The sequence below is a fragment of the Heptranchias perlo genome, chromosome 2 (genome assembly GCF_035084215.1).
Source record: "Heptranchias perlo isolate sHepPer1 chromosome 2, sHepPer1.hap1, whole genome shotgun sequence".
Taxonomy (NCBI): Eukaryota; Metazoa; Chordata; class Chondrichthyes; order Hexanchiformes; family Hexanchidae; genus Heptranchias; species Heptranchias perlo.
This window is the reverse complement of record NC_090326.1, coordinates 66,837,608-66,865,586: the sequence shown is the minus strand read 5'-3', so window position 1 is coordinate 66,865,586 and position 27,979 is coordinate 66,837,608. Positions and strand designations below refer to the sequence as shown.

Genomic DNA, 27,979 nt, shown 5'->3' with positions numbered 1-27,979 from the left:
TCTCAATCTTAATGACAAAGAATTCCATGAGCTCCTTGCACTTTTCATTGGGGAGAGGGGTTTAAGAAGCTGGGGGTCATCTTTGCATTCCAGTATGATCCTGGAATAGTGAGCAGTTTTGGCAGAGGAGAGCAGGGCCCGACAGTGCTTTATGTGGTCCAGCCAGATCTGGCGATGAATGGCTAAACCAGATGTCTGCCATAAACATTCAAGTCTGTGTCCCTTGGACTTAAGGGAGCGGAGATGAGGGCCATACCAGAGGTAACCAGGGTGGGTGGGCGAGAATGAGAGAGATGGTTTTAATGGGGACAAGGGCATCAAAGGCGGAGGTTAGAGTGTGATTGAGCAGATTGGTAGTTGCAGTAATGTTGTGGTGAATGGAGGGCTAAAGGCTAGACAGTTGGAAATTTGAAAGTGCCATTGAAAGTGACTTGGGGGGGTGGGAAAGAGTTTTTTCCAGAGGCAAACACAGAAGGAAGTGGGGTTGGGAGGGGGATATAAGGAAGTGATCAGAGATGGCCTTATCAGTGATTGACATGATGGGAGTAAAGGGCCCATATGAGATGGCAAGGTCGAGGGGGCGGCCGTGAATATGGAGGGAGAGATTGAGGGAGGATAGGAGCAGCTCATAGCATGTGCTTCATAATCAATCACACCAACTTAATGCAGGAATGGCCAGAGAGAGAGAGAAAAGTTGCAGCTGCTATATTTGGGTGCAAGAAATGCAACCATTGTGTGCACGCAAAAAATTTTGTGGCAGACTGATCATAAATCTTAAGACGATAATGAAAAATGCTTCACAAAACCCAACCAAGACTCCAGAGCATGTTGTTATTTAAGTTACAAAAGTACATGTTTTGGCTGTAGCATACAAGAGAATAGAGCAGTATGTAGCTAACAGGTTGAGTCAAAACTATCCATCTGAAACCAAAGGCACAGATGATCAAATGACTGTGTGCATGGTAATCTATCTCCCAGTGTTGCAAACAAGACAAGATCAGTCTTTACAAAAGTTGAAATCCCTGGTCTTGCAAGAATTTGAGACACAAAACCAGATATTATTCCAAATGCTGAAGAGAGACACACACAAATACACTTTCTCAAAAAAATATTTCTCAGGATGTGGATGACGCTCGCAAGGCTGCATTTATTGCCCATTCCAAATTGCCCCAGGAGGTGGTGGGGCATCGCCTTGAACCATTGCAGTCCTTGTGATGGTGCTGGGTAGAGAATTCCAGAATTTTGACCCAACAGCAATAAAGGAACAGTGACAAGTCCAAATCAGGGTGGCATGCAATACCAATCTGAAGGATGTTGATGGTGGACTCTGGTATTGTTGAAGGTTGGGGGGGGGGGTGGGGGGGAGGGGGGAGAAACACTGTGATGGTGGCATTGTTGAAGGTCAAAGGGAGTCGTTAGGCTTTTTTTCCTCTTAAGAGCTGGGTCTTTGCCTGGAATTTGTGGCATGAATATCACCTGCCACTTGTCAGCCCAAGGCTGGACATTGTGTAAATCCTGCTGTAGGCTGGCACGACTGCTCCATCAGAGCAGTTATGAATGACACTGAACAATGTCAGTGAACAAGTCCACTCCTGATCTTAGACACAAAGGGAAGATCACTGAAGCAGCTGCCGATGGCTGGGCCAAGGGACAGTGCCCTGAGGAACTCGTGCAACAATGGCCTGGGCTTGCAATGGTTGGCCTCCGACAACCAAGACCAGCTTCTTGTGTGACGGGTATGAATCCATCCACTGGAAGGTTTTCCCACTGATTTGTTTTGCTAGAGCCCCTTGGTGAAAAAAAAAATAGGCAAATGCTGCCTTAATGTTAAGGACAGCTGTTCTCACCTTTCCTCTGACATTCAGTTCTTGATCAAGGACTTTTAGAGACAATAATCCAGGACGAAATTAATTGGCACTTGGAAAAATATGGGCTAATAAATTAATGTCAGCACAGATTTGTTAAAGGAAAATTGTGTTTGACTAACTTGATTGAGTTCTTTGATGAAGTAACGGAGAGGGTTGATGCGGGTAGTGAGTTTGATGTTGTGCATATAGACTTTCAGAAGGCATTTGATAAAGTACGACATAATAGACTTGTTAACGAAGTTAAAGCCCATGGGATTAAAAGGGACACAGCAGCGTGGATACAAACTTGGCTAAGAGACAAAAAGCAGAGAGTAGTGGTGAATGGTTGTTTTTCAGACTGGAGGGAAGTAGATAGTGGTGTTCCCCAAGGACCACTGCTCTTTGCGATATAGATTAATGACCTGAACTTGGGTATAGAGGATATAATTTCAAAGTTTGCAGATGACACGAAACTTGGAAACATAGTAAACAAAGTGGACAATCGTAACAGACTTCAGGAGGACATAGACTGGTGAAATTTAGCACAGAAGTGTAAAATGATGCATTTTGTTATGCAAGAATGAGGAGAGGCAATATAAACTAAATGGTACAATTTTAAAGGGGGTGAAGGAACAGAGATACCTGGGGGTGAACACCCACAAATCTTTGAAGGTGGCAGGACAAGTTCAGAAGGCTGTTAAAGAAAATGCATATGGGATCCTTGGCTTTATTAATAGAGGCACAGAGCACAAAAGCAAAGAAGTTATGCTAAACCTTTATATAACACTGGTTTGGCCTCGACTGAAGTAGTGTTCAATTCTGGGCACCACACTTTGGGAAGGATGTCAAGGCCTTAAGAGAGGGTCCAGAAGAGATTTACTAGAATGGTACCAGGGATGAGGGACTTCAATTATGTGGCGAGACTGGAGAAGCTGGGGTTGTTCTCCTCAGAACAGGGGAAGGTTAAGGGGAGATTTGATAGAGGTGTTCAAAACCATGAACGGTTTTGACAGCCTAAATAAGGAGAAACTGTTTCTACTGGCAGAAGGGTCGGTAATCAGAGGACACAAATTTAAGGTGATCAGCAAAACTGCCAGAGGCGACATGAGGAAACATTTTTTTTAAAGCAGCAAGTTGTAATGATCTGGAATGCACTGCCTGAAAGGGTAGTGGAAGCAGATTTGACAGTAACTTTCAAAAGGGAATTAGATTAATACTTAGAGGGTAAAAAATTACAGGGCTATGGGGAGAGAGCAAGGGAATGGGAGTAATGGGATAGCTCTTTCAAAGAGCTGGCTCAGGTACGATGAGCCGAATGGTCTCCTTCTGTGCTATACCTACTATGACTTAAGATCAGGAGCCGTGTTATTCTGGCAGAACCCAAATTGATAGTCAACGAGCTAGTTATTGGTGTGTTGGTGTCACCTGATAGCATCATTGATTACTTCATAGAATATTGTACCACAGAAGGAAGCCATTTGGCCCATCGACCCTGTGCCGGCTCTTTGAAAGAACTATCCAATTAGTCCCAATGCCCTGCTCTTTCCCCATAGCCTGGCAATTTTTTCTCCTTCAAGTGTTTATCCAATTCCCTTTTAAAAGTTACTATTGAATCTGCTTCCACTACCTTTTCAGGCAGTGCATTCCAGGTCATTACAACTCGCTGCCAAAAAAAAATTCTCATCTCCCCTCTGGTTCTTTTGACAATGACCTTAAATCTGTGTCCTCTGGTTACCAACCCTTCTGCCAGTAGAAACAGTTTCTTCTTATTTACTCTGTCAAAACCTCTCATAATTTTGAACACCTCTATCAAATCTCTCCTTAACCTTCACCAATTCCAGCTTCTCCAGTCTCTCCACATAACTGAATTTCCTCATCTCTGGTACCATTCTAATAAATCTCTTCTGCACCTGCTCCAAGGCTTTGGCATCATTCCTAAAGTGTGGTGCCCAGAATTAGATAATAGTCCAGCTGAGGCCTAACCAGTGATTTATAAAGGTTTAGCATAACTTTCTTTTATACTCAATGCCTCTTTTTATAAAAAGTCAAGGGTCCCATATGCTTTTTACACAGACTTATCAAATAGTCTTGCCACCTTCAAAGATGTGTGTATGGAAACTCCCAGGACTCTGTTCCTGCACCCCCTTTAAAATTGTACCATTTAGTTTATATTGCCTCCCCTCCTTCCTTCCAAAATGCATCACTTCACATTTCTCTACATTAAATTTAATCTGCCCTGTGTCTGCCCATTTCACCAGTCTATGTCCTCCTGACTGTTTACTACATTTGAGTTCTGTATCATCTGCAAACTTTGAAATTATACCCTCTATATTCAAGTCCAGGTCATTAATATATATCAAAAAGAGCAGTGGTTGCAATACTGACCCCTGGGGAACATCACTGTATACGTCCCTCCAGTCTGAAAAACAACCAACCATTCACCACTATTCTCTGCTTTCTGTCCCTTAGCCAATTTCATATCCACGCTGCCACTGCCCCTTTAATCCTTCTATGACTTTGCTAATGATTGGGAGAAGGCTGATTAGAACAGTATTTGCCCAGATTAGGTTTGTCCTGCTTTTCATAACTAGGACATACCTGAGCAATTGTCCACATCTACCTGATGATGCAAGTGTCATAACTGCATTGGAATAGCTTAGCTAGGGGGCATGGCAAGTTCTGATGCACAAATCTTCAGCTCAACAGCCTGGATTTAATCATCAACATCCAGTGTACGCAGCTGCTTCTGAATGTCATGTGGAGTGAACCAAATTGTCTGGCTATTGGCATCTATAAGGGTGAAGACAGCTGAGGGGTGCAAGTAGGATTGTCCACTTTGCACCTTTGGCTGAAGATGCTTATAAACATTTCAACCTTGTGCCTTGCATTGACATTCGGCGCTCTGCCGTGGTTGGGGATGGGGATGTTCATGGAGCCTCCTCCACCAGTTAGTTGCCCAAATGCCCACCACAATTCTCAAGTGGATGTGGTAGGGCTACAGAGCTTTGCTTTGATCTGATGGTTGTGGGACTGCGTAGCTCTGTCCACGGCCCATTTCTTTTGGCGTTTAGCATACAGGTAGCCTTATGTTGTAGCTTCACTAGGCTGCTGCCTCATTCATAGAATAGAATCATAGAATTGTGCCTGTAAGTCCCAGAATGCTGCAGTCTGACATGTGGAGAGTCTCCTAGCATGCATCAATATGATTCACAGATCATAGTAAAGGTGACTAAGTAACAAGAAAAATAGATTTAATCCAAAAAACTTCAAAACACACAATGATTTGACCCTGTGCCACTTCATCTCTTTCTCTACAGGCCACATGAGAGTCATTTGTTCAAGATCAGGTGCTGTATACAACAAACAAACACATAGTCTGGTTGAATTATCCCAGCTACTAATTTCTCAAAGTCAGTGATCAAACTACATGTACTCATTTTATTATCTGAACGGAAGGTGCCAAGTTCCAGACGTCTCTGGTCCTGTTCCAGTCCATGCTGTACGTTTGGACATGTGAACATTCCCAAGGAATCTTAGCTGTGATACAAAAAAGCAAACAGAACATTTGCACTGCCAGCCTTGAAGAAACCAAAAGGCTAATGTATTGACTTTTACCAGCATGCATGTGACGTGTCAGTTCCTATAATCAGACCACAAAAGTTGGAATGTGTCTAGTATGAATGTAAATTGGATCTGAAGTTGGCCCCTGCATTCTTTAATACAATATGATTAAAAACTATTTAAAAAACACCCCAGCAAAAGTTTAGATTTTACATGAACAGGAAAGTTATTAAAAGTAGTTACCCTCAATTATTTTTAATCGCTCCTCATAATCCAATCCCTCTATCCCCTCAATCATGCAGGATGCCCTCTTCAGTATCCTTTCAATAGCTGCAATGTCCTTTTTGTACTGCGGCAATCAGGACTGTACACAGTATTCCAAGTGTGGTCGCACTAATGATTTATAAAGTGGCAGGATAATAGTCCCTTCTTGGATTTTTTGTCCCCATATAAAAGCACTTTGTATTTCTCTACAGTGTAGTTCATCTGCCACCTGTCTGTCCAAATGCCAAATATATTCAAATTTTTCTGTAGCTTATCCTGTTCAGCATGGCAGTCTACCATGAATGATAACATTTACTCTTAATCTCTCCCTGGCCTAAAAAATGTTCCGATTTCGTACCTATGGAGAGACACAGGGAGTATCATAGTATGTATGGTAGAGCAAAAAAGGAGGCCATTCGGCCTATCATGCCTGTGCCAGCTCTTTGAAAGAGCTATCCAATTAGTCCCATTCCCCTGCTCTTTCCCCATAGCCCTGTAAATTTTTTCCCTTCAAATATTTATCCAATTCCTTTTTGAAAGTTACTATTGAATCAGTTTCCATCACCATTTCAGGCAGAGCATTCCACATCATATTTCTTTACACAGCGAGTTGTTTCCTCGTGTCGCTTCTGGTTCTTTTGCCAATCACCTTAAATTTGTGTCCTATGATTGCCGACCTTTCTGCCACTGGAAACAGTTTCTCCTTATTTGCTTTATCTAGACCGTTCATGATTTTAAACATCTCTATCAAATCTCCTCTTAACCTTCTCTGTTCTAAGAAGAACAGCCCCAGCTTCTCCAAATCTCTCCACATAACTGAAGTCCCTCATCCCTGGTACCATTCTAGTAAATCTCTTCTGCACTGTCTCTAAGGCCTTGACATCCTTCTAAAGTGTGGCACCCAGAATTGAACAATACTCCAACTGAGGCCTAACCAGTGCATTATAAAAAAAGGTTTAGCATAACTTCCTTGCTTTTGTACTCTATGTATTATTAATAAAGCCCAGAATCCCATATGCTTTTTTAAAAAAAACCTTCTCAACTTGTCCTACCACCTTTAAAATTTGTGAACATACACCCCAGGTGTCTCTGTTCCTGCACTCCCTTTAGAATTATATCACTTAAGTTCATATTGCCCCGCCTCATTCTTCCTACCAAAATGCATCACTTCACACTTCTCTGCATTAAATTTCATCTGCCACATGTCTGCCCATTTCACCAGTGCGTCTATGTCCTCCTGAAGTCTGTCACTATCCTCCACATTGTTTACTACATTTCCTAGTTTTGTGTCATTGCAACTTTGAAATTATACCCTGTATATATACACCCAAGTCCAGGTCATTAATATACATCAAGAGCAGTGGTCCCAATACTGACCCCTGGAGACCACCACTGTATACTTTCCTCCAATCTGAAAACCAAACATTCACTACCACTCTCTGTTTTCTGTCCCTTAGCCAATTTTGTATCCTCACTGCCACTGCCCTTTTAATCCCATGGCCTTTAATTTTGCTAACAAGTCTCTTATGTGGTACTTTATCAAATGTCTTTTTGAAAGTCCAATATCAACCATTATCCTTATCAACCCTCTCCGTTACTTCATCAACAAACTCAATCAAGTTGGTTTAACACAATATTCCTTTAACAAATCCCGTGCTGACTTTCATTTATTAGCCCACACTTTTCCAAGTGCCGATTAATTTTGTCCTGGATTATTGTCTCTAAAATTTCCCCCCCCCCCCACCATTAGGCTGACTGGCCTGTAATTGCCAGGTTTATCCCACTCCACTTTTTTTTTTTGAACAGGAGTGCAACATTTGCAATCCTCCAGTCCTCTGGCAGCACTCCCATGTCCAAGGAGGATTGGAAGATTGTGGCCAGAGCCTCCACAATGTCCAACCTTACGTCCCTCAGTAACCTAGGATGCATCCCATTTGGACCGGCCGATTTTTCTACTTTGAATACTGCCAACCTTTTAAGTGCCTCCTCTATCTATTTTTATCCTATCCAAAAATCACTCCTATCTCCTCCTTTACTGCTACATTAGAGAAGAGGATGCTGCCAATGAAGATCAATGAGACATATTCATTTAACACCTCGGCCATATGCTCTGCCTCCACAAGATGATCATCTTTTTGTCCCTAAATCGGTCCCACCCTTTCATTATTTATATGCTTATAAGAGACTTTTGGGTTCCCTTTTATGTTAGCCACTAATCTATTCTCATACTCTCTTTGCCCCTCTTATTTCCTTATTTAGATCTCCTCTGTACTGTCTGTATTCAGCTTGGCTCTCTACTATATTATAAATCTTTGATTTATCATAAGCCTCCTTTTTCTGTTTCATTTTAATCTCTATATCTTTAGTCATCCAGGGAGCTCTAGCTTTGGATGCCCTTTCTTTCCCCCTCATGGAAATGTGTCTGTTCTGTATCTGAACCATCTCTTCCTTGAAGGCCTCCCATTGTTCAATTATTTCTGATTCCAATTCACCTGGGCAAGATCCCTTTTTAACTCACTGAAATTAGCCCTCCTCCAGTTAAGTATTTTCACACTTCATTGTTCCTCGTCTTTTTCCATAACTATTCTGAATCTGATGATGTTATGATCATTGTTTCCCAATTGCTCCCCCACCGAAACATGCTCCACTTCATTCCCCAGAACTAGATCCAACACTGCTTCCTTCCTCGTTGGTCTGGAAACAGTGATCAAAAAAGTTCTCTTGTACACAATTCAGGAATTCCTCCCCCTCTTTGCAGGATAGTACAATCCATGCAGAAACAATGCAAGTGCCTGTGAGTTTTTAAATAAAGGTGAACAATTGTTATTTCTCATCAGGAAGTCAACCATTTCTTTATCCTGTATTGACCCACCACAAAGAGTTTCACTTTAGCACAGCCACAGAACTCTGGATGGATATCTAGCCTTGTTACTAGAAACAGTTAATGGTCATTGGCTACAAATTAGAAACCTCTGTTTATATCACAAATACAGTGAGCACCTTTTGAAATAAGCTACATATAGCAGTTTAACAAATTTGGAGCTATAATCACTTTTCTAAAATACAATCCACAACACACCTCAAATCAACCATTTCAATGCTGCAAGTTTCAGATTTATTAATTTACACCCACACATGGCCCTAAGCAACAGGACCTCAAATGGTATCAGCTGTGGCTCAGTAGGCCAGTCACAAAATGGTATTTTACTTCAAATTGAATTCTCCAAGATAGTCAAGAAACAAATAAAATCTAGTCAATTAAAAATACAGAATCAAAAAATGTCCATCTGTAATTTTGCCCCTCAATAGAGTAAGTTTAGGCACGTCCTTTACATCATCATCAAGCTACGTCGAAACTGCAGCACAGAAACAGGCCATTCGACCCAATTGGTCTATGCCGGCATTTATGCTCCACATGGGCCGCGTCCCTCCCGACTTCATCTAACCCTATCAGCATACCCTTCTATTATTTTCTCCCTCATGTGCTTATCTAGCTTCCCCTTAAATGTATCTATGCTATTAGTGACTATTTTATATTTATGACCTCTATTTTTGGACTTTCCCCACAAGTGGAAACATTTTCTCTACGTCTACCCTATCAAACCCTATCATCTTAAAGACCTCTATCAGGTCACCCCTCAGCCTCCTATTTTCTAGAAAAAGGAGCCCCAGCCTGTTTTGATAAATAGATCCTCTCAATTCTGGTAACATCCTTGTAAATCTTTTTTGCACCCTCTCCAAAAAAAAAATCTACTACTGGGAGAAAAACAATGAACACAAATTAATTTTCAGTCTTAAAAAAGGAGCTATATGCAATAATTAAATGCACAGTAAAAGTTCCATCATTTAGTTCTTTGAAAATTTGCCAGAACCATTTTAGAATTAGGCACTAGCATCCACATTTTTCTAGCAAGCATTTAATGTAGCATCACACAAACCGATAATTTCAATAAAAACTAAGTTGCTGAGAAAAACAATCCTGCTGCTGGAATATGCCATAGGCTAAGCATTCCAGTGGTAAATTTTGCTTTTAAGTTTTATTTTTTAAAATGTTCTTGAAGTTATTCCTTTTGTTTAGCAGGGGAAGTGGCACATTATTGGACAAATTGATCTTATTTAGAAGGTGGTAAATCATTAATTAATTCAGCTATTAAGAAAAATTCAATTAGAAAATGGTCAGCTGTAACAACCCTAACTTAATACTAATGTGTTTAGCCAACTTAAAATTCACAAATGGTTGCTATTCTGCCAAATCTTCACAATTGTTAACACCCAGGAGAGATTTATATGTACATAAAAGTGGTCAACGGATCACATTTAGTTCTTTGAAAGGTCATCTTGATTAATCTCCAGGGGTGCATTAACAATTTTGTGTTTCATAACACTGCATGGAAGATAAACCATTCCAGTCTATAGTACAGAAAAATATTGGATATAATCAGGCAGGCACTGTCTGGTGGAAATTCAACTCAATTCACAAAAAAAATGTAAAAGCTAAGATGGTAAAAGTTGCACATGTTCTTTAAAAAAGAACCTTTAAAGTCAGTTTTTACTGATTCAAAAAAATGTGTTTTTTCACATTTTTTCAGTTTTTATTTTTAGCATCAAAAACTGGGAGCAATATCCAGGAAAGGGGCGGGGTGGGGAAATTAAAGCCAAAAAACTAGGGTAATTTGGGAGAAAAATCAGTATAAACAAATCAGCTTTTATTTTGATCATCACTAAAATGCAGTATGAAAGGGTATATGTACACTCCACTGTAATGCAAGTTTCCATGATCACATATTCTGCGTACAGTAGTGTCGTGGCTTTGTTACTGGACTTGTAATCCAGAGGCCTGGACTAATAATTAGTTTAAAAAGATTGGGAATAAAAGCTGCTATCAGTAAAAAAAAGTGGAGCATGAAGCTATTGGATTGTCGTTAAAAACCCAAATGGTTCACTAATGTCCATTAAGTCAATGGAAAAGAAAATCAGATGAGGTGTAAAACAGGCGGCCGATTCGCTGTCGGCCCGTTTTGCGCTACTGGCATTGACCAATTTCACCCCATAATTGACAAAAAGTTCAACGGACAAGTCTCTTTCCCGATTTTGACTGTAGCTTTACTACATTGAAGAACTAAATCACATTCGGTGGAATGAAGAACTAGATCACATTCAATAGAATGCATTCTCTGGATTATACAACCTGGACATCAATGCTGTATACAATGGCTGTATTCAATTTTTCGATCAATATAGTGCCACAGCACAAAGGGTTTATGCAGCTCAAGAATTGCTGGCAGGCCAACAGAATAATTACAGATGGCATTTTCATAGTAGAGTTCAGCCTCAAGAAAAGAGCTCTAACAAACCTAGATTGAAACTTTGTTTGAGGCCTGTGAATTATTATACAAATGGGAGACAAACTGGTCCAAGGTTTACAATACATTGAACTTAAGTATCCACAACAGTTTAAAATCACCAACAAAAAATACTCAACAATTATATTAGAAGCGAAGTGGGTGATAGATCTAAAACATTCCAAAACTAGTTAAGAGTAAAATTGCTAATATTCTCCACCAATACCGTTGCAAATTTATCCAGTGAATAATAGCCACACAGACTTGAAAAGGTCCTAAGTTTGAACCAGTGTTTTTGTTTAGTTAAATGTTCACAACCAGCACAGTGATAGGTGTGTAACAAGTGGACGAAGTTGGGGGGGGGGGGGGGGGGGGGAAAGAAAAAAAATGGGGTTCCTGATGCTATCCTACAACCTCTACCTAAAGTTTGCATTTATCGGCGCTGAGCGTGGACAGAAATCAGGATCACTTGTGATGCAAATACTCACAGTGAAGGCTAAACAATGGACAAAGTAGGAGAGAGCAACCAGCACCAGTGGAAGAATAATCAAGACAAGAATGAATGCTATCAGAGTAGGAAGAGAAATTAAGGATCCATCCTAATATTATATGCAGTCAATCATAAAGTAGACTTAAGTTTTAGGTTGATGATACAAGATCAGATGTGGGGGAAATTTGAGACAGACTAACTCAGGCTATTCATTAGCTGAACAGTACACAGATTTTAAACACACAGACTTCTTGATTTTTTTTTTAAAAAGGGAAGTCAGTGAGTATTGAGGCAATGGGAAAGGGAAAAATGAACATTAGGAAATGTACAAGATTGGCCAATTGCTAAATTAAAGATATTAAAAAGCAATGCAAAATATTGAAGTGCTGACGCATAGGTTATGAACTTGGGTCTGTTACGGGAATCTACATGGGTCCATTGGTGACAAATCACTCGAGTGGTCTGGAGGCCAGCTTTAAAACAAAATGGAAGATGTCTCCCACTGCCCTGTGTCTGCTAGCGCAGTAGTGGGACCCAGCAGTTTAACAATGAAACACCCTTGTGATCTGGACCAGATCACCATGTCTTAAGTACTTTATTCTGTCAGAAATGTGGATCAAGTTAACACTAGACAAGATATCGTTTGGTTCAGTTTGTAAACTATTTTATTCCATGGTCAATCAGTTTAACTTCTGGTCACATACTGTTGCAAAAATATAGAACATGCACATACTAGCCCACTTGGGGTGATTCTTGCTTAGTGTAGAAAGATAGTGGTAATTTTAACCTAACCCACCCATTGGGAAACTGACAGGATCAGGTGGAACGCCAGTTTTACACTCTGCCCAATATTGTTCTCCATTGACTTCAGTGGAGTAAATTTGGATGGGGTGTAAAATTAGTGTTCCATCCGATCCAGTCAGTTTCCCAATGGGTGGGTTAGGTTAAAAGTGACCCTATAGAGTCACTCTACTATCCGTCCTGCCAACAGTACAAAGATTATTTTCCTTGCAGCCTTCCTGGTTCAGTGTGATTATTAGAAAGCCTCTCTTCAAGACTAACAGATCAAAAAAAATATCAAGAAGCTAGATGTCTCTTTATGACCAGACATCACTAACAGATGGGCCATTGTTCGGGATCTCTTCAAAATGGCCTATCCCACATTTACATCTCTGACGGCCACTAGATTGACAACTCAGCACAGGACTGGTTGGAGCAGCTAACCACTTTTAGACAAGCTTCTGTTCAAAATGTATTTTAAAGACAGCTCGTGTCTGGGACCTATTGCTGAAAAAAAGGCCTCACAATCCTGAACCATGGACACCTGATTTTTCAAAAGGGATGCACCACAATATTACAGCAACAAGAGGAAAGAAAAAAAGTAATTTTTCTCATGTCGCCTTTGGTTCTTTTACCAGTCACCATAAATCTATGTTGTCTGGTTCTTGACCCTTCCACCAATGGGAACAGTTTCTCTCTATCTAGACCCTTCATGATTTTGAACACTTCTATCAAATCTCCTCTCAACCTTCTCTGCTCTAAAGGAGAGCAACCTTAGAGCTTCTCCAGTCTATCCACGTAACTGAAATCCCTCATCCCCGGAATCATTCTAGTAAATCTTGTATATTTTGATGTAACTACAAAAGAAAGAATCAACTCCCCTGGAGGATCAGCAGATAAATACATTGTAGATGCAGCAGTGAACTTTACACAGCAAGAAAATCCTACAGTTTATCCCCAGTCTGTACTGAGTTAATCAATATTAGTCAGGATAAAAGGGAGCGGAAACAAAAGGAAAATAAGAGTCAGAGCTTCCACTCAATTGCTATATGAGAGAGAGACACACACAAAAAAATTATATCAAATGAGGACATGATCAACTCATCAGGGGTAATTAATGAGAATAAGAACCAAGCTCAGGACGTGCAGCTGGGGAAGGAGGAAAAGAGTAATAGTTCCAGTTCCTTTCCAATGATCCCAAATTGTGTGCATCTTCATTTTAGCATCCTCAAAAGGTGTAAGCATAGATGGCAAGTATCTGCCAGCAAATTGTTCAACTGTCTAAGCTAACACAAGAATGGTCACTTGTGCAGGATATCCGAGAGCTGCCTGCATTAGTGGAACAAGACCTTGGTAGGAATCAGTGCCTTCAGCAGAGTAGTCAGGCGAGAACAAAAAAATGGTGACGGGGCAAAAGAGAAAAGGAGGAAGAAGTAGGGAACAAAAAGTGTTAGGGGGCTCCAGGTTGGGATATTAACAATTAGCTACTGCTTCTTTAGAAGGTTCCAAACAAATAATACTGATGGGCAATGAAGGACTTTCCTATACCGCCTGCAAACCCACTTGAGTCATCTGAATAGCTCAAGTGCATACAGATATTTTAAGCACACTTACTTAATGCAGCAGCTTCTGCAGATATTGTTGTGTATTTTAAAGAGTACTTAAATTATACCCTCATAGGATATGCATGCGATATCTATGCTCATTCATTCTGCTACAGCTTGACCCTATTGTAAAGGCAAAAATTGAAAATGTTTTGAAACACCCTTTAGAAATACAACATATGGAGAGATTGGGTAAGAATGCACTAATATATTGTCCTTTCAAGTCAGGCACTTGGAATCAAAATTAATCCAGGCTAATGGAATAAAGATTTCCACTTTCTGCTAGCTCTGCTCAATCCCAGACTAGTTCCTTATAGATACAATGCCACAGCACAAAAGGCAGGTAGCCTCATTCATAGGCTACAAAGATGATTGGTGTAGACATTGAAACATTTTATACTGGTACAGTAGGAAATGATCAGATTAAAATCCATAAAGGTACGTGATTGGGGCACATTAATGAGATCCTCTATATCTAACCTAGGCTGCACATAGCATAGGTGCTGGAGTGGTTGAGGCCGGACTGAAACTGGCAGCAAAAAGAATGGAAAATGTTGCATTCTCTAGCTACCAGTTTATTCTCCCAGCTAGAATCCTGCCACCCCCAAAAGACATACATAAATGTAGTTGGATTTGTGTTTTGAAACCACGAGTGTACAAGTCCATACTAGCTCAGTGGGAAAACGCACTGCACGATGTGGCACCAAATATCAGATTAGGAAGGTTCAAAGTTCAATCCTTTCATTCCATGTAAAATAAAGGAATTGATTACCAGGAGTAAACAACAATAACCTATTTATCAGCTATCAGCATGGATTCAGAAAGGGAAGATCTACCTGACCAAACTCAACTTTTTTTTTGAGTGGGTGGCAACCCTAAGTGGTCTGAGGCAAGTCCTAAGACAGTGTATTTTGACTTCAAAAAGGCTCTTCATAAAATTCCACAGAAAAAGCTATTAAGCCTAAAGCTGTGAGGATTCATAGAATGGATAAGAAACTGCCTGAAGGGTAGAAAACAGCAGTTACTGATTAGAGGAGTCTCGTCAGGGTGGGGCAGGAGGTAGAGAGGTACTGAGTGGGGTGCCCCAGAGTTCAGTTTTGGGATGATTAATGTATCTAATTTACATAACTGACCTGGACCCAGAAACTCAATGCAAAATGATCAAATTTGTAAAGCATACCAAACTACAAGGTTTAGTGGAATCAGAAGAGGCAGCTTAAAAATTACAAGTGATTTTGACATGATACACAAGTGAGCAGAATGGCCGATGAAATTTAGACAAGTGTAAAGTGCTACACGTAAGATGGAAAAATAGATGGCATATGTACTTCATGAATAGTGTTAAATAACTAAAGGATAAAGATGAAAGAGACCTAGGCGACTCCGTATTAAACATGTCCAACCAATGCAAAGCAGTAATGAACAAAGTTAATAGGATACTCAAGTACACAGCCAAAACAATAGAATGTAATACAGAGGAGGAAGTGATCAAACTTGAGGGGTCTGGTCAGACCACACCTTCCAGTTCTGGTTGTCAAGAAACAAAAAAGAAGACATTCTAGCACTGGAGACAGCACAGAGCACCACAAGACTGATCCTGAATGTCCGAGTTATTAGGAAAGACTGGAGAAAGTTAGGCTTTCAGCCTGGAAAGGAGGCACCCGAGAGGTGGTCTTATTATTAATAAAAAAAAGGTTTAGAAAAAGTTAACCCAGTATATTACTTCAATTTAAGCTGCAGGAGTAGAACTAGGGGGACACAAGCTCAAAACTAGTAAAAGATAATTTTAGGACTATACCAGGAAAACATTTTCACACTGATTATTATTTAGCATATGCAAACTTGGCATATAATTCCAGCCATCTTACAGCATTGTCATCACCAGCATGAAAAGTGTATAGGTCACCAGATAGTTTAGTTAGTGGGCATGATTCAACGATGTGGGACATAGTTTGTATTTGTCCACATCACAAAGGCCTCATAGATGAAGATTTGAGGCGCACTATTTCTGTCTAGTTCGAATCCGGTTGAGAAGCGCCCAACTGTGACGTGGCCAGTTGAATCCCAGCTGATAGTCTGTAAGATCGGAGATGACATGGTGATTTAGAGGAACATCTGCTGTCCACTCTTTATGCCAATGAGTTGGTAAGGAAAAGTCCTGCTGTTAGATTGAGAAAAACAATACCAGTGTTAAGGTTTTTCTGAAAGCCATTTTCCACGAAGGTGATTAGGGCAAATACTTGGCCACAAGTGCTATGGCCACGGTGGAAACCAACTTGGCATGGCCTCAGCTCAGCACCGACTACTGGAGATATAAACAGGAAGATCAGTTGTTCAAGTACCTGATAGCAAACACTCATAAGGGAGAGTGGTCAGTATCTCATTACTAACTGTGCGTCCCTACCTGGCTTAAGCAGGCCAATGATTTTTGCTCAGCGCCAAATCAGCCTTCAAGGACGACACAAGTGAAGAAACTGATGATCTACAAGCTTTAATTGGCAAAGGGTCGTCACAAATTCAGGATATGTTGTAGTAGCCGGTTGCGGTACCAGGTTTCATATTATGCAGCACAGAGTCAAGTTCTGACAGCGTGAAGGCTGGTGGCTTTGGGTGCTGGTTGAGGCCATTTTGACAAAAATGGCTCCATTCACCATGTACTTTCCATTCGAAGACTTTGTTGCGGGGGCTCATGCCACTTTTAGGTGACTGGCAACGGCATTGGCTAACACAGATGGGCAGGTCTGTGCTGGTGGACATTGAGCAGCACCTAGGCGATGGATGAGGCTCCAGCATTTCCAAGAGCAAGTAAAATCCATCTGTGTAGTTGACTCTTCTCAACAGGCTCGGCCAGCAGCAGTGATTCAAGCAGGTGGTCTGGAATAACTGGGTTGCCAGATTCCTTGTACAGTTTTAATAGCGCAGTGCACTCTTTGCCCAGGCACTGCATGTACAAGGGAAGAAAGCCACATGGCATTGTGGATTTTACATAGAATTTTTAGCACAGAAACAAACCAATAGGTTTGTGCCGGTGTTTATGCTCCACACGAGCCTCTTCCCACCCTACTTCATCTAACCCTATCTGCATATCCTTCTATTCCTTTCTCCCTCATGTGCTTATCTAGTTTCCCCTAAAAAGACATGTATGCTATTCACCTCAATTTCTCCTTGTAGTAGCAAGTTCCACATTCTAACCACGCTCTGATTAAAGATGTTACTCCTGAATTCTTTACTGGCTATCTTATATTCATCGCCTCTAGTTTTGGACTCCCCACATGTGAAAACATCAGCTTTGTAGAGGGTACCACAAGAGTGTTTGTAGGCTTCCTTGATTGGTATGTTATGCCATGGGATAGTAACATTTATGCCCATCTGAATGAATCAGATATTCCGTTGTACTATTCAAGAGAGCAGGGAGTTCTTCTCATGTCCTGACCAATATTCTTCCTTCAACTAATGCCACCAAAAAAAATCATGCACTTCATCTGCCTTTTGTGGGACAGTGCTGTGATCAAATTGGTTACCACCTTTGTCTATATAACAATGGTGACTGTACTTCAAATGTAATTCATTGGCTATGAAGTGATTTGGGATGTCTAGACGTTATGATACGGTGCTATATAAATGCAAGTTCTTTCTTTATTCAGTGGCCCTGTTGAAAGTGTATATATGGGTATACAGTGAAGTCAGGGTCAGGATGCAATTCCCTTCTGTCCTGATCCTTACAAAAATCAAAACCAACTACTAGTGCTTACTGTTGAGGTTCACAAATAGATTAATGGGAACTTCAGTAATCTGTGAAGCCCTGCTTCCACAAAGAGAATAGAAACCCATCTGGAGATAACATTTTCATGAAATGAGCCTTTTAATTTTGTTATATTAAAAAAATAAATAAGGGTTAATAGACTGATGTACTGATGACAGGCAGTACTGTAACAAGTTTTAAGTCCTAAGACAGATTTATAAATAGACAAAGCACAGAGTTTGGGATGTAAAAATTGGTGTAAACAATCAGGGCCCAAGGAAAGTGTGGAACTCACTCCATATATTCCTTCTTTAAGTAAGACAATTAAAGTTTCCCCAAATCTCTTCCCACCCTAAGTCCACTTGCCCATCATCGCTGGTCATTGACCTTCATTGGCTCCCTCCCCTCCAATTTGTTGAATTCAAAATTGTCATCCACAGATCCCTCCAAAGCCTCACCCCAACCCATCTCTGAAACCTCCTTCAACCCTGTGTCCCAGCCTATGCCATTTGGTCCTCCAACTAGCCTCCCGTGCATTCCCTCCTCCACTGGTGAGAGAACTTTCAGATATGTCATTCCTACATTTCGAATTCCTTTCCTAAACTGCATCTAGTCACGTCTCTCCCCAATTATAAAGACCTCCTCAAAACATACCTTTTTGGTAATTTTTCCCAGATCGCCTATTACTGCTCAACAAGTTCTGTCCTCTGAAGCACTCTGGGATGTTTATGATATTAAAAAAGGTGCTACAGAAATGCAAGTTGTTGCTGTAAAACATGGTTTAGCACCTAACTAGAGTTATACTTTAGAGGTGGTCTCAAACACCTCCTGGCGACAGTGTACGCAGGACTGAGATCACCATATAGTCTTCAGATCTAGAAAAAAAAAATCTAAAAATAAGGAGTTCTGTGAGCTATAATATTTTATTGGCACTGAGGTTAGGTTCACTACATTCAACACTTGGACATCTGAGAGCAGAATAGGACTAGTGTAGGAACAGGCTGGTGACTGGACATACAACAACTACTACTTGCATTTAAATAGCACCCATAGCATAGTAAAAATGTCCCAAGGCGCTTCACAGAACCGTTCAAACAAAACCTGACACCAAGCCACATAAAAGGATATTAGTACAAGTGATCAAAGAGGTAGGTTTTAGGGAGCAACTTAAAAGAGGAGAGAGAGAGGTGGAGAGATTTAGGGAGGGAATTCCAGAGCTTAGGGCCTAGGCAGCTGAAGGCACAACTGGGGATGCGCAAGAGGCCAGAATTGGAGGAGTGCAGAGATCTTGCGAGGTTGTAGGGCTAGAGGAGGTTACAGAGATCGGGAGGAACAAGGCCATGGAGATATTTGAACACAAGGAAGAGAATTTTAAAATTCTAATGCAGGACATCAGTCGGGAAACTAAAAGATAAACATGCGAGAGGCATGTTTTTAAAATGTAATTTTTAAATGGGAGCTGCCAGGTAGTCTTGTAAATGTGACTCGAGAGCATTCCAGGGCCTGATCCTTTAAGCTTGTTTAAATTACCAGGTGTGCAGTATTCACTGGCTCATGTCGATATTAACATTGCTTGTGTTTTGGTGATGTGGTTCACAGCAACAGATCCCCAGTCAGATCTTATGAGTTCAGTATTTCATTGGTGGCTAACTAGGGTTGTCGTTAATGATACTGAAGTGTCAAAATGTCTTTTCTTGCTACTTTTTTTGTTGTGAAAGCAATTCTTACAAAAAATGTGGAGATTTGTAGAGAAAATTATGTATTTAGTCATTGTATGGATTTCAGTGTGTGCCTGTGTACAGCAAAAGAACCAGGAGTAGTTTGTCATTGATTTAGGACTCAAGGGCTTTTTGCATTACAGATAACTTGGCAATTTAATATTTGAAATATTGCCCTCTGCATGCATCCATTATGAATCACAAAGGTTTTTATTTTTAAATGAAGATTTTGTTCATCTGAGAAATGCTGTGAAACTGGTGTAACCTGAAATACAGGTTGCTTCTGTTTCATAGAGGGTTGAAACAGAGAAGGAGGTGGGGGGGGTGGTGGGCTTAAAGTTTAAATTGTGTCTGTTTTTCAGACAGTCAGAAACCAAAGTAATGGCTGAGGGGAAAACAGTCCCCTCTTCGTTCTACGGTGATTCTGCATTATTCCACCTTCATAGTGCCCCTTCAATTTATGCCACAGAACATAGAATTAGAGAAGATGTTTCCACTTATGGGGAGTCCTAAACTAGAGGCTATAAATATAAATGATGTGGAGATGCCGGTGATGGACTGGGGTTGACAATTGTAAACAATTTTACAACACCAAGTTATAGTCCAGCAATTTTATTTTAAATTCACAAGCTTTCGGAGGCTTCCTCCTTCGTCAGGTGAACAAGTGCCAGGCAATGACCATCTCCAACAAGAGAGAGTCTAACCACCTCCCCTTGACATTCAACAGCATTCCCATCACTGAATCCCCCACCATCAACATCCTGGGGGTCACCATTTACCAGAAACTTAACTGGACCAGCCACATAAATACTGTGGCTACAAGAGCAGGTCAGAGGCTGGGTATTCTGCAGTGAGTGACTCACCTCCTGACTCCCCAAAGCCTTTCCACCATCTACAAGGCACAAGTCAGGAGTGTGATGGAATACTCTACTTGCCTGGATGAGTGCAGCTCCAACAACACAAGAAACTCAGCAACATCCAGGACAAAGCAGTCCACTTGATTGGCATCCCATCCACCACCCTAAACATTCACTCCCTTCACCACCAGCACACCTTGGCTGCAGTGTGTACCATCTACAGGATGCACTGCAGCAATTCGCCAAGGCTTCTTCGACAGCACCTGCCAAACCAGTGACCTGTACCACCTAGAAGGACAAGGGCAGCAGGCACATGGGAACACCACCACCTGCACATTCCCCAAAAGGAGAACCTTCACCACACGGACTGCAGTGGTTCAAGAAGGCGGCTCACCACCACCTTCTCAAGGGCAATTAGGGATGGGCAATAAATGCTGGCCTTGCCGGTGATGCCCACATCCCATGAACAAATAAAAAAAGTGCTCTCCCGCACATTTGCCCAAATTAGGAAAGAATGATGAAACAAGAAGGAACGCGAGGATACACAAGGTTTGAAGTTTGGAAGAGAAGTTGAGCGGCTTGAAGTACATGGACTAGAGGGCCAGGTTATCCCAATGAGGCGTTTGATTGTGGACACAGACGTATATATTGTCTGCTTGCTTATTGTAATTAATACCTGAACTAAAGAAAGTCAACCACTGATACCAGTCCGAATCTGATTAGTTGAAATATCAAGACATTAACTTACATAGTAATTCACATGTACTTCCTCCGAATGTGGTACACTATATTCGCTGTGCACCACTATTCTCACCCTCTCTGTAGCTGGCCACTTTAACTCCTGTCTCCATTCCTACTCTAATCTGTTTTCATCTATTTCAGTTCTGAAGAACACACTTAAAGTATTAAGCTGTTTTCTTCCTTGAATTTTGTACTCACCCAGACAAGTAAAGCTCCTTTGACTCTGCTCCAATATGCCTCAGCTTCAACCTAAGAACACCACCTACTGCACCAGTGAAATTATTTTTCTGTTTCCCACGGCAGCCTCTCGGAGTGAGATTGCCAATTTGTACTGAATTAGGGGCTGTAGGTCAGGGCTGCCCAAACTCATTTCACATGGAACAGCCAGCAGACAGTCACCCCAGTCTGGGCTGGATTTGAATCCAGGCCCCAGAGGCAAAAGGCCACAGTATGATCTACTGTGCCACCTAATTCTGCATTTTCTCTTCTACAGATGCTGACAGGCCTATGTTTTCCTAGCATTTTCTGTTTCTTTTTTAAAAAAATATGCTGAGATATGCAACAAAAATGTTCTCCTGAATTTATTAGTATACATCACTGACTGTCCTCAATTATCTTTTTACAAAGTTACAATCTGGTGTGTAACCAGATTGTATTAGAAGTAGGAATTCCACTGTAGCACGAAAATAGATTCAAAACAGAGTGTGGATCTTCTACAAGTCTAGTCTGGGAGGCAGGGGAAGTTAGATAGGGAAGTGAACGGAAAATTCAGCAGGACAATTAGTGCTGGAGTTCCCCCTTTTGAAGTTCTGAGAGTCACTCAATTTGGTTTAAAAATCTAACTTATTTGGTGCATTTCAATCTTGAAAATAGAAAGATTCCAGTTTTACTGATAGCTCAGAGGACTATAGAGAGTATGCAGGGCCATGGTTCAATCACCAGTTTTAAAAGGTCTTGGACATGGCACAGGTAGGACACCGTGATTGGCCTCAGTGCCATTGGACTAGGTGGGAGAAGGGAAAAAAAAGTAAAATTTCTTTATTTCTAGTTGCAACAACAACTTGCATTTATATGGCATCTTTAATGTAGTAAAACATCCCAAGATGCTTCACAGGAGCGTTATTAATCAAAATTTGTCACCAAGCTACATAAGGAGATACGAGGACAGTTGACCAAAAGCTTGGTCAAAGCAGTGTCCTAGGCCCATCCATCTTCAGCTGCTTCATCAATGACCTTCCCTCCATCATAAGGTCAGAAATGGGGATGTTCGCTGATGATTACACAGTGTTCAGTTCCATTCGCAACCCCTCAGATAATGAAGCAGTCCGAGCCCGCATGCAGCAAGACCTGGACAACATCCAAGCTTGGGCTCATAAGTGGCAAGTAACGTTCGCGCCAGAGAAGTGCCAAGCAATGACCATCTCCAACAAGAGAGTGTCTAACCACCTCCCCTTGACATTCAATATCATCACCATCACCGAATCCCCCACCATCAACCTCCTGGGGGTCACCATTAACCAGAAACTTAACTGGACCTGACATATAAATACTGTGGCTACAAGGGTAGGTCAGAGGCTGGGTATTTTGCAGCGAGTGACTCACCTCCTGACTCCCCAAAGCCTTTCCACCATCTACAAGGCACAGGTCAGGAGTGTGATGGAATACTCTCCACTTGCCTGGATGAGTGCAGCTCCATCAACACTCAAGAAGCTCAACACCATCCAGGACAAAGCAGCCCGCTTGATTGGCATCCCATCCACCACCCTAAACATTCACTCCCTTCACCACCGGCGCACAGTGGCTGCAGTGTGTACCATCCACAGGATGCACTGCAGCAACTCGCCAAGGCTTCTTCGACAGCAACTCCCAAACCCACGAACTCTACCACCTAGAAGGACAAGAGCAGCAGGTGCATGGGAACACCACCACCTGCACGTTCCCCTCCAAGTCACACACCATCCTGACTTGGAAATATATCGCCGTTCCTTCATCGTCGCTGGGTCAAAATCCTGGAACTCCCTTCCTAACAGCACTCTGGGAGAACCTTCACCAGACAGACTGCAGCAGATCAAGAAGGCGGCTCACCACCACCTTCTCAAGGGCAATTAGGGATGGGCAATAATTGCTGGCCTTGCCAGCGATGCCCAGACCCCATGAATGAATAAAAAAAAGGTAGGTTTTAAAAGAGAGGAGAGGGAGATTTTTGGAGGGAATTCCAGAACTTAGAGCCTAGACAGCCGAAGGCACTGCCACCAATGGTGGAGCAATGAAAATCAGGGATGCGCAAGAGGCCAGAATTGGAGGAGCATTGAAATCGGGAGGAGGTTACAGAGATAGGGAGGGGCGGGGCCATGGAGGGATTTGAAGTCAAGGATGAGAATTTTTTTTAATCGAGGCGTTGCCGGACTGGGAGCCAGTGTAGGTCAGCGAGCACAGAGGTGATGGGTGAATGGGACTTGGTGAGAGTTAGGATACGGGCAACAGAGTTTTGAATGAATTCAAGTTTACAGAGGGTGCAAGGTGGGAGGCTGGCCAGGAGATCATTGGAATATTCGAGAGCACACATATGAATGTCAGGGGAGGGAAGGATGAGTTTGGCACTGATGCGCTTTCCTTTTCCTCCAAATTAGTCTTGCCAACACTTTATCTGGGTTCATCAATGAACAATGTATTGATTGGTTGTTTGTATGTCATTGGAACCATACCCCAAGAATCGGTCCCTTCAGGGTGGAAAAAAAATTGTGGAACATGAATTTTTTTTGAATGGAAAAAGCTTCATATTTAACATGGAGTAGTCATAAGTGCCATTCCTACCGATCACTGGAACTGCTAAGTGAATACTGTACTACCCTCACTAATGTACAAACCGGAAACATTTACCAGTTATTGCACAAGCTAGTTTAATCGCCTTTACTCGTTTTACGTACAATGCATTACTCATGGCATTAGACACAGCTTCCTGCAAGGGTGGCGTGCTAATGCAGTTTCAAAACTACCGTACGTACGAGAAATGAGCCAAGTGGATTTTGGATCAACTTCTACATTTACTTCAGTTTTGATTTTTTTTTGACGCAACAGCAACATAGAAAAAAAAAACAGGAACCTGATTACTAGCTAACAAATAATGAAAATAAATAATTCCACATCGATTAATAGTTTATTATGGCACTTGGTATCTTCATTTAAAAATCAGTAAACAGCCTCAGGACACAGCAGACTAGCAGTCAATGGACCGTTGTGTACGAACTAAAAGCGAAACGACCAAGAACCACAGTAATAAGGAAAATGAAAATGGGAAACACTGGGTTGGACAGTGCGGGGATAGTTATGGGGAAGGGGATAGTAATGGGGAAACAAACGAGATGTCAAAGCACTGACAAATAAAGAAGTAACTGGTATCTGAGGCGCCGGTTCTCTAAAGGGTGTCCCATAGGGTTCGCGTGTTGCAATTCTCAGCCCTGGCGAGGAATTGTTACAGTAACAACGTTCGATACAATGTCCAGTCAATCAGCTCACACCACACACCCTCTGCTCACCTGTCTACATCAATCGCCTTACCTCCCCCAGCAGCAGCGCCAAGACGCTGTTTCACTATTTCCACTCCACACCTCTGGCCCCTTCTTATTTTGTGCCTGGACTGAATTGCTCCAGTCATGTGACAACAACCAACTTCTGAGATCAGGTCTGCTGCTTCCGCCCTGCGCCGAGCCACCCAATTAAAGGGACACATCACATTGCTATGCGGGGATAATCCAGTCCTCAAAAATGGAAGTACCCGTCCTGCAACGCCCATCCTGTGGGAAGGATTGCAAAGCTGGCAATCATCTTTTAGAAAATAAGTTCTTGCAGGCGTGTAATGGAACATCGTTTTTCCCAAGTTGATTTCACAAACTAGTTTAATTGCCTTTACGCATTTTATGTATTTGATTTTTTTGATGCAACAGCAAAATAGAAAAGAATCAGAAACCTGATTATTAGCTTATAAATAATGAAAATAAGTACTTCCACGTCAATTAAAATTGTTTATTATGGCACAATAATAATTCCTATGTATGTATAGTATAATGCATGTGTGCGCAATTATAGATACACTCTTGGACTAAAATATCATTTTTTTTCTAACAGACTTCTTATTTTCTGTAAAAAAAAGGAATGGCTGCAAGTGCTGAAAATCTAAAATATAAATAGAAAATGCTGGAAATAAATCACGATGAAAGGTTCACATAGGGTTGCCAACTGTGGTTAGCATCACCAGCAAATGGCTTCTCTACCTACCTTCACAGTCACCTCTGCAGTCCCCAAGAATCTATCTCCTCTTTTCCAACTAGTTTTTTTGCTGCTCAGTGACATTATTCGCAGGCATGGGATCAGATTTTGTATAAATGCTGACAGAGATCCAGGTCTACTTTGCAGCAAAAACCAGGGGTCAAACATGGAGCCTTCCTGGTATGCATAGCTTAGCTACTCATCTGATAAATTCACCGGGGAGCTTATTTCAAATATATTTTAATGCTGTGGTACCCCATAGTATTTGATGGCCAACATGTGGCTCTTCTGTTCCTTAAGTGTGGCTTTTTGGCCTTTGAATGTGATTAGCAGTAGTACAGCTCCCTGATTGGGCAACAGCAGCAGTCATGCATCCTACACCATCGTCTGTAGAAACAGAGAAGCAGGATCAGCACATCAACACCCCCAATTTTCATCGCTCCACCATTGACGGCTGTGCCTTCAGCTGCCTAGGCTCTAAGCTCTGGAATTCCCTCCCTAAACCGCTCTACCTCCTTTAAGACACTCCTTAAAACCTACCTCTTTAACCAAGCTTTTAGTCACCTGTCCTAATATCTCCTTATGTAGCTTGGTGTCAAATTTTGTTTGATAACGCTCCTGTGCAGCACCTTGGGACGTTAAAGGCACTACATAAATGCAAGTTGTTGTTGTTGTAGTGGGGAGTGACACCAATGCTTTATAAGCAGGGTTGGGATGAGAACAGATGCTGGAATTTCTGCAGGGGTTTTCCCAATCCACTGCCATAACTCTGGTAGAACCCCCATAGAAACAGCAAAAACAGTTAAAAGCAGAGAGTAACGTCATTTCTCCAAAAGTTCTGTTCATACACCGCTAAAGTTACAGCGGTAGATTGGAAGAGCTCCACTGAGATTCTCCCCTTAGGACTTTAGAAGTGGGACAGGGACTTTCTGAAGAGCAGGGAGCAGCAGGCAACATGGTTAGTGGGCAGTGGCCTCACGAGGGAAGTGGACTTAACAGAGCAGAAGCAAGCAAACTGGCGAGTGAAACCTGGTGCCTTTGCTAAGATCCAGGTCAAGATGATTTTAGCATTTAAATTATGACTTGCTGCTGATAATGGGCTGTGGGGTTTCAGACCTTATAAACCACATTCTAAAACTTTCATATGACAAGAGCTGTTTGGATAGATTCCTTCTGGACAGTGGGGTAAGTGAAACTTCTGCAGAATAATATATTTTTTAATTTTAAAAAAAGTAACATTTTGAAGGTATGACCTACCTGTATGATTCAGAACTGAATGACAAGTGATTACACTTGAAGTACTTAATTGGCTGTAAAGCACTTTGGAACATCCCGGAGTTGAGAGGGGCTATATAAATACAAGTCTTTCTTGGAACAGGTAAGTGAAGACGACAAATGGGGTGAAATCCCCACAGAATATGGTACACAAGTATTTCATTTGTTGTTGCTGAGCTGAAATCTCTCTTCTGTGGAATCCGTTTCCCAGGGTATTTCACACAAATGTTATAAAAATGTTGGTGCTGAAATGAACTACAGATGCATAGTTCTTGTGCTGTGAGTGGCATTCCTTAACATAAATGACCTGACCTATAGAGCTGACAACAATGGAGTTCCACTTTTGACGTCACTCGCCCAGGAGCTGAGTTGTAAAACGTAAAAGGCTCTCAACACTTGCAGCTGTTTGTTAGATACAAATTCCCTTTCTTCCAGCTGAGTTTTTCAGCCCCACCCACAGTTACTGCAATTTTCATCAAGTAGGCAAGGGATAAAAAAAAAGCAAATGTTGGAAATATACAAGAGAACAGTTAGTATATGTAAAGTGAAAAGAATAATTGGCATTTATATAGTGCCTTTAATGTAGAAAAATATCCAAGGTGCTGCATAAAGGTGCAACGTTTAAAATGGACACTATTACAGGTTATAATGTTTTGGGTGTAGACCTAGGATTGTCAACCCTCCTGGTCTCCCAGGAGCCTCCTGGAATGGGGCGTGGATCTCCTGGATGGCTCAAGCTGTAAATTTCCCACCGCAGCAGCATCCCCTCCCTCTCGCTCCGTGACGTCACTGGTAGGCGACACAGAGAAGCCTTTGGCCCGTTCACTGCCATAAAGTGGAATGTTCCCAATTCAGAGTTGTCACCTTCACACAGAACCTGAGTCCAATGTGATATGAAGAGAGATTGGGGCCTGCTAAAAGTGGCATTGACTGGGGAGGCTGACCGCACCTTGTGCAGTGCAGAGGGATTCTGGCTATGGTTTCAGGGTGAATATCAGCGTGTTACAGGTGGGGTATCGGGGTGTTACACCTATTATTACCAGTCACTTATAGACTATCTGTGAGTTATTGTATTACTATTGGTTATGAGGGGAACCTGATTGTTACCATTAGTTATCAGTGCAATTTCAGCAAGTTACCATTAGTTACTAATGGAATCAAAGTTCCTCTCACCTCTTGTTTCCCCTCTTGTCCACATTCAGCTTCCCCTGTTTACTTGCTCATGGGTGGCCTCCTGGCTTTTAGAACTTCTCCAACAACAGCTGCCAGCACAAAACCATGAGCAAAAATACTCAACCACAAGGGACCCAACCTTTATAAGGTAAGTGGAATAACATTTGTAGCTATCATGTGATCAGAATGTCACATGACCAAGCCTGTGATGGATGAATAAACCAGTTGTGTACCATATATGCTCAAGTCTGCACCCCTTAGACTTGAGGGAGCAATACTCAGGGGACTGATCAAGATGAGAGAGAGTAAATATTTTGCT

At 41.7% G+C, this 27,979-nt stretch overlaps 1 protein-coding gene across 4 annotated transcripts in view; it reads right to left on the bottom strand.

Moving 5' to 3' along the window:
• snx10b (sorting nexin 10b) overlaps window positions 1-27,753 on the bottom strand; it is a 55,098-nt gene extending 27,345 nt beyond the window's left edge. For 2 of the 4 annotated variants that reach the window (XM_068002145.1, XM_068002155.1), the window contains exon 1: window positions 24,483-24,630. In XM_068002145.1, the coding sequence (XP_067858246.1) occupies window positions 24,483-24,601 (119 nt within the window). In that variant the 5' untranslated portion in view covers window positions 24,602-24,630. Of the gene's footprint in view, window positions 1-24,482; window positions 24,631-27,660 lie in introns of those variants that run through there. The other 2 variants (XM_068002173.1, XM_068002164.1) reach the window with 2 other exon arrangements.
• Between the last annotated feature and the right edge of the window lie 226 nt (window positions 27,754-27,979).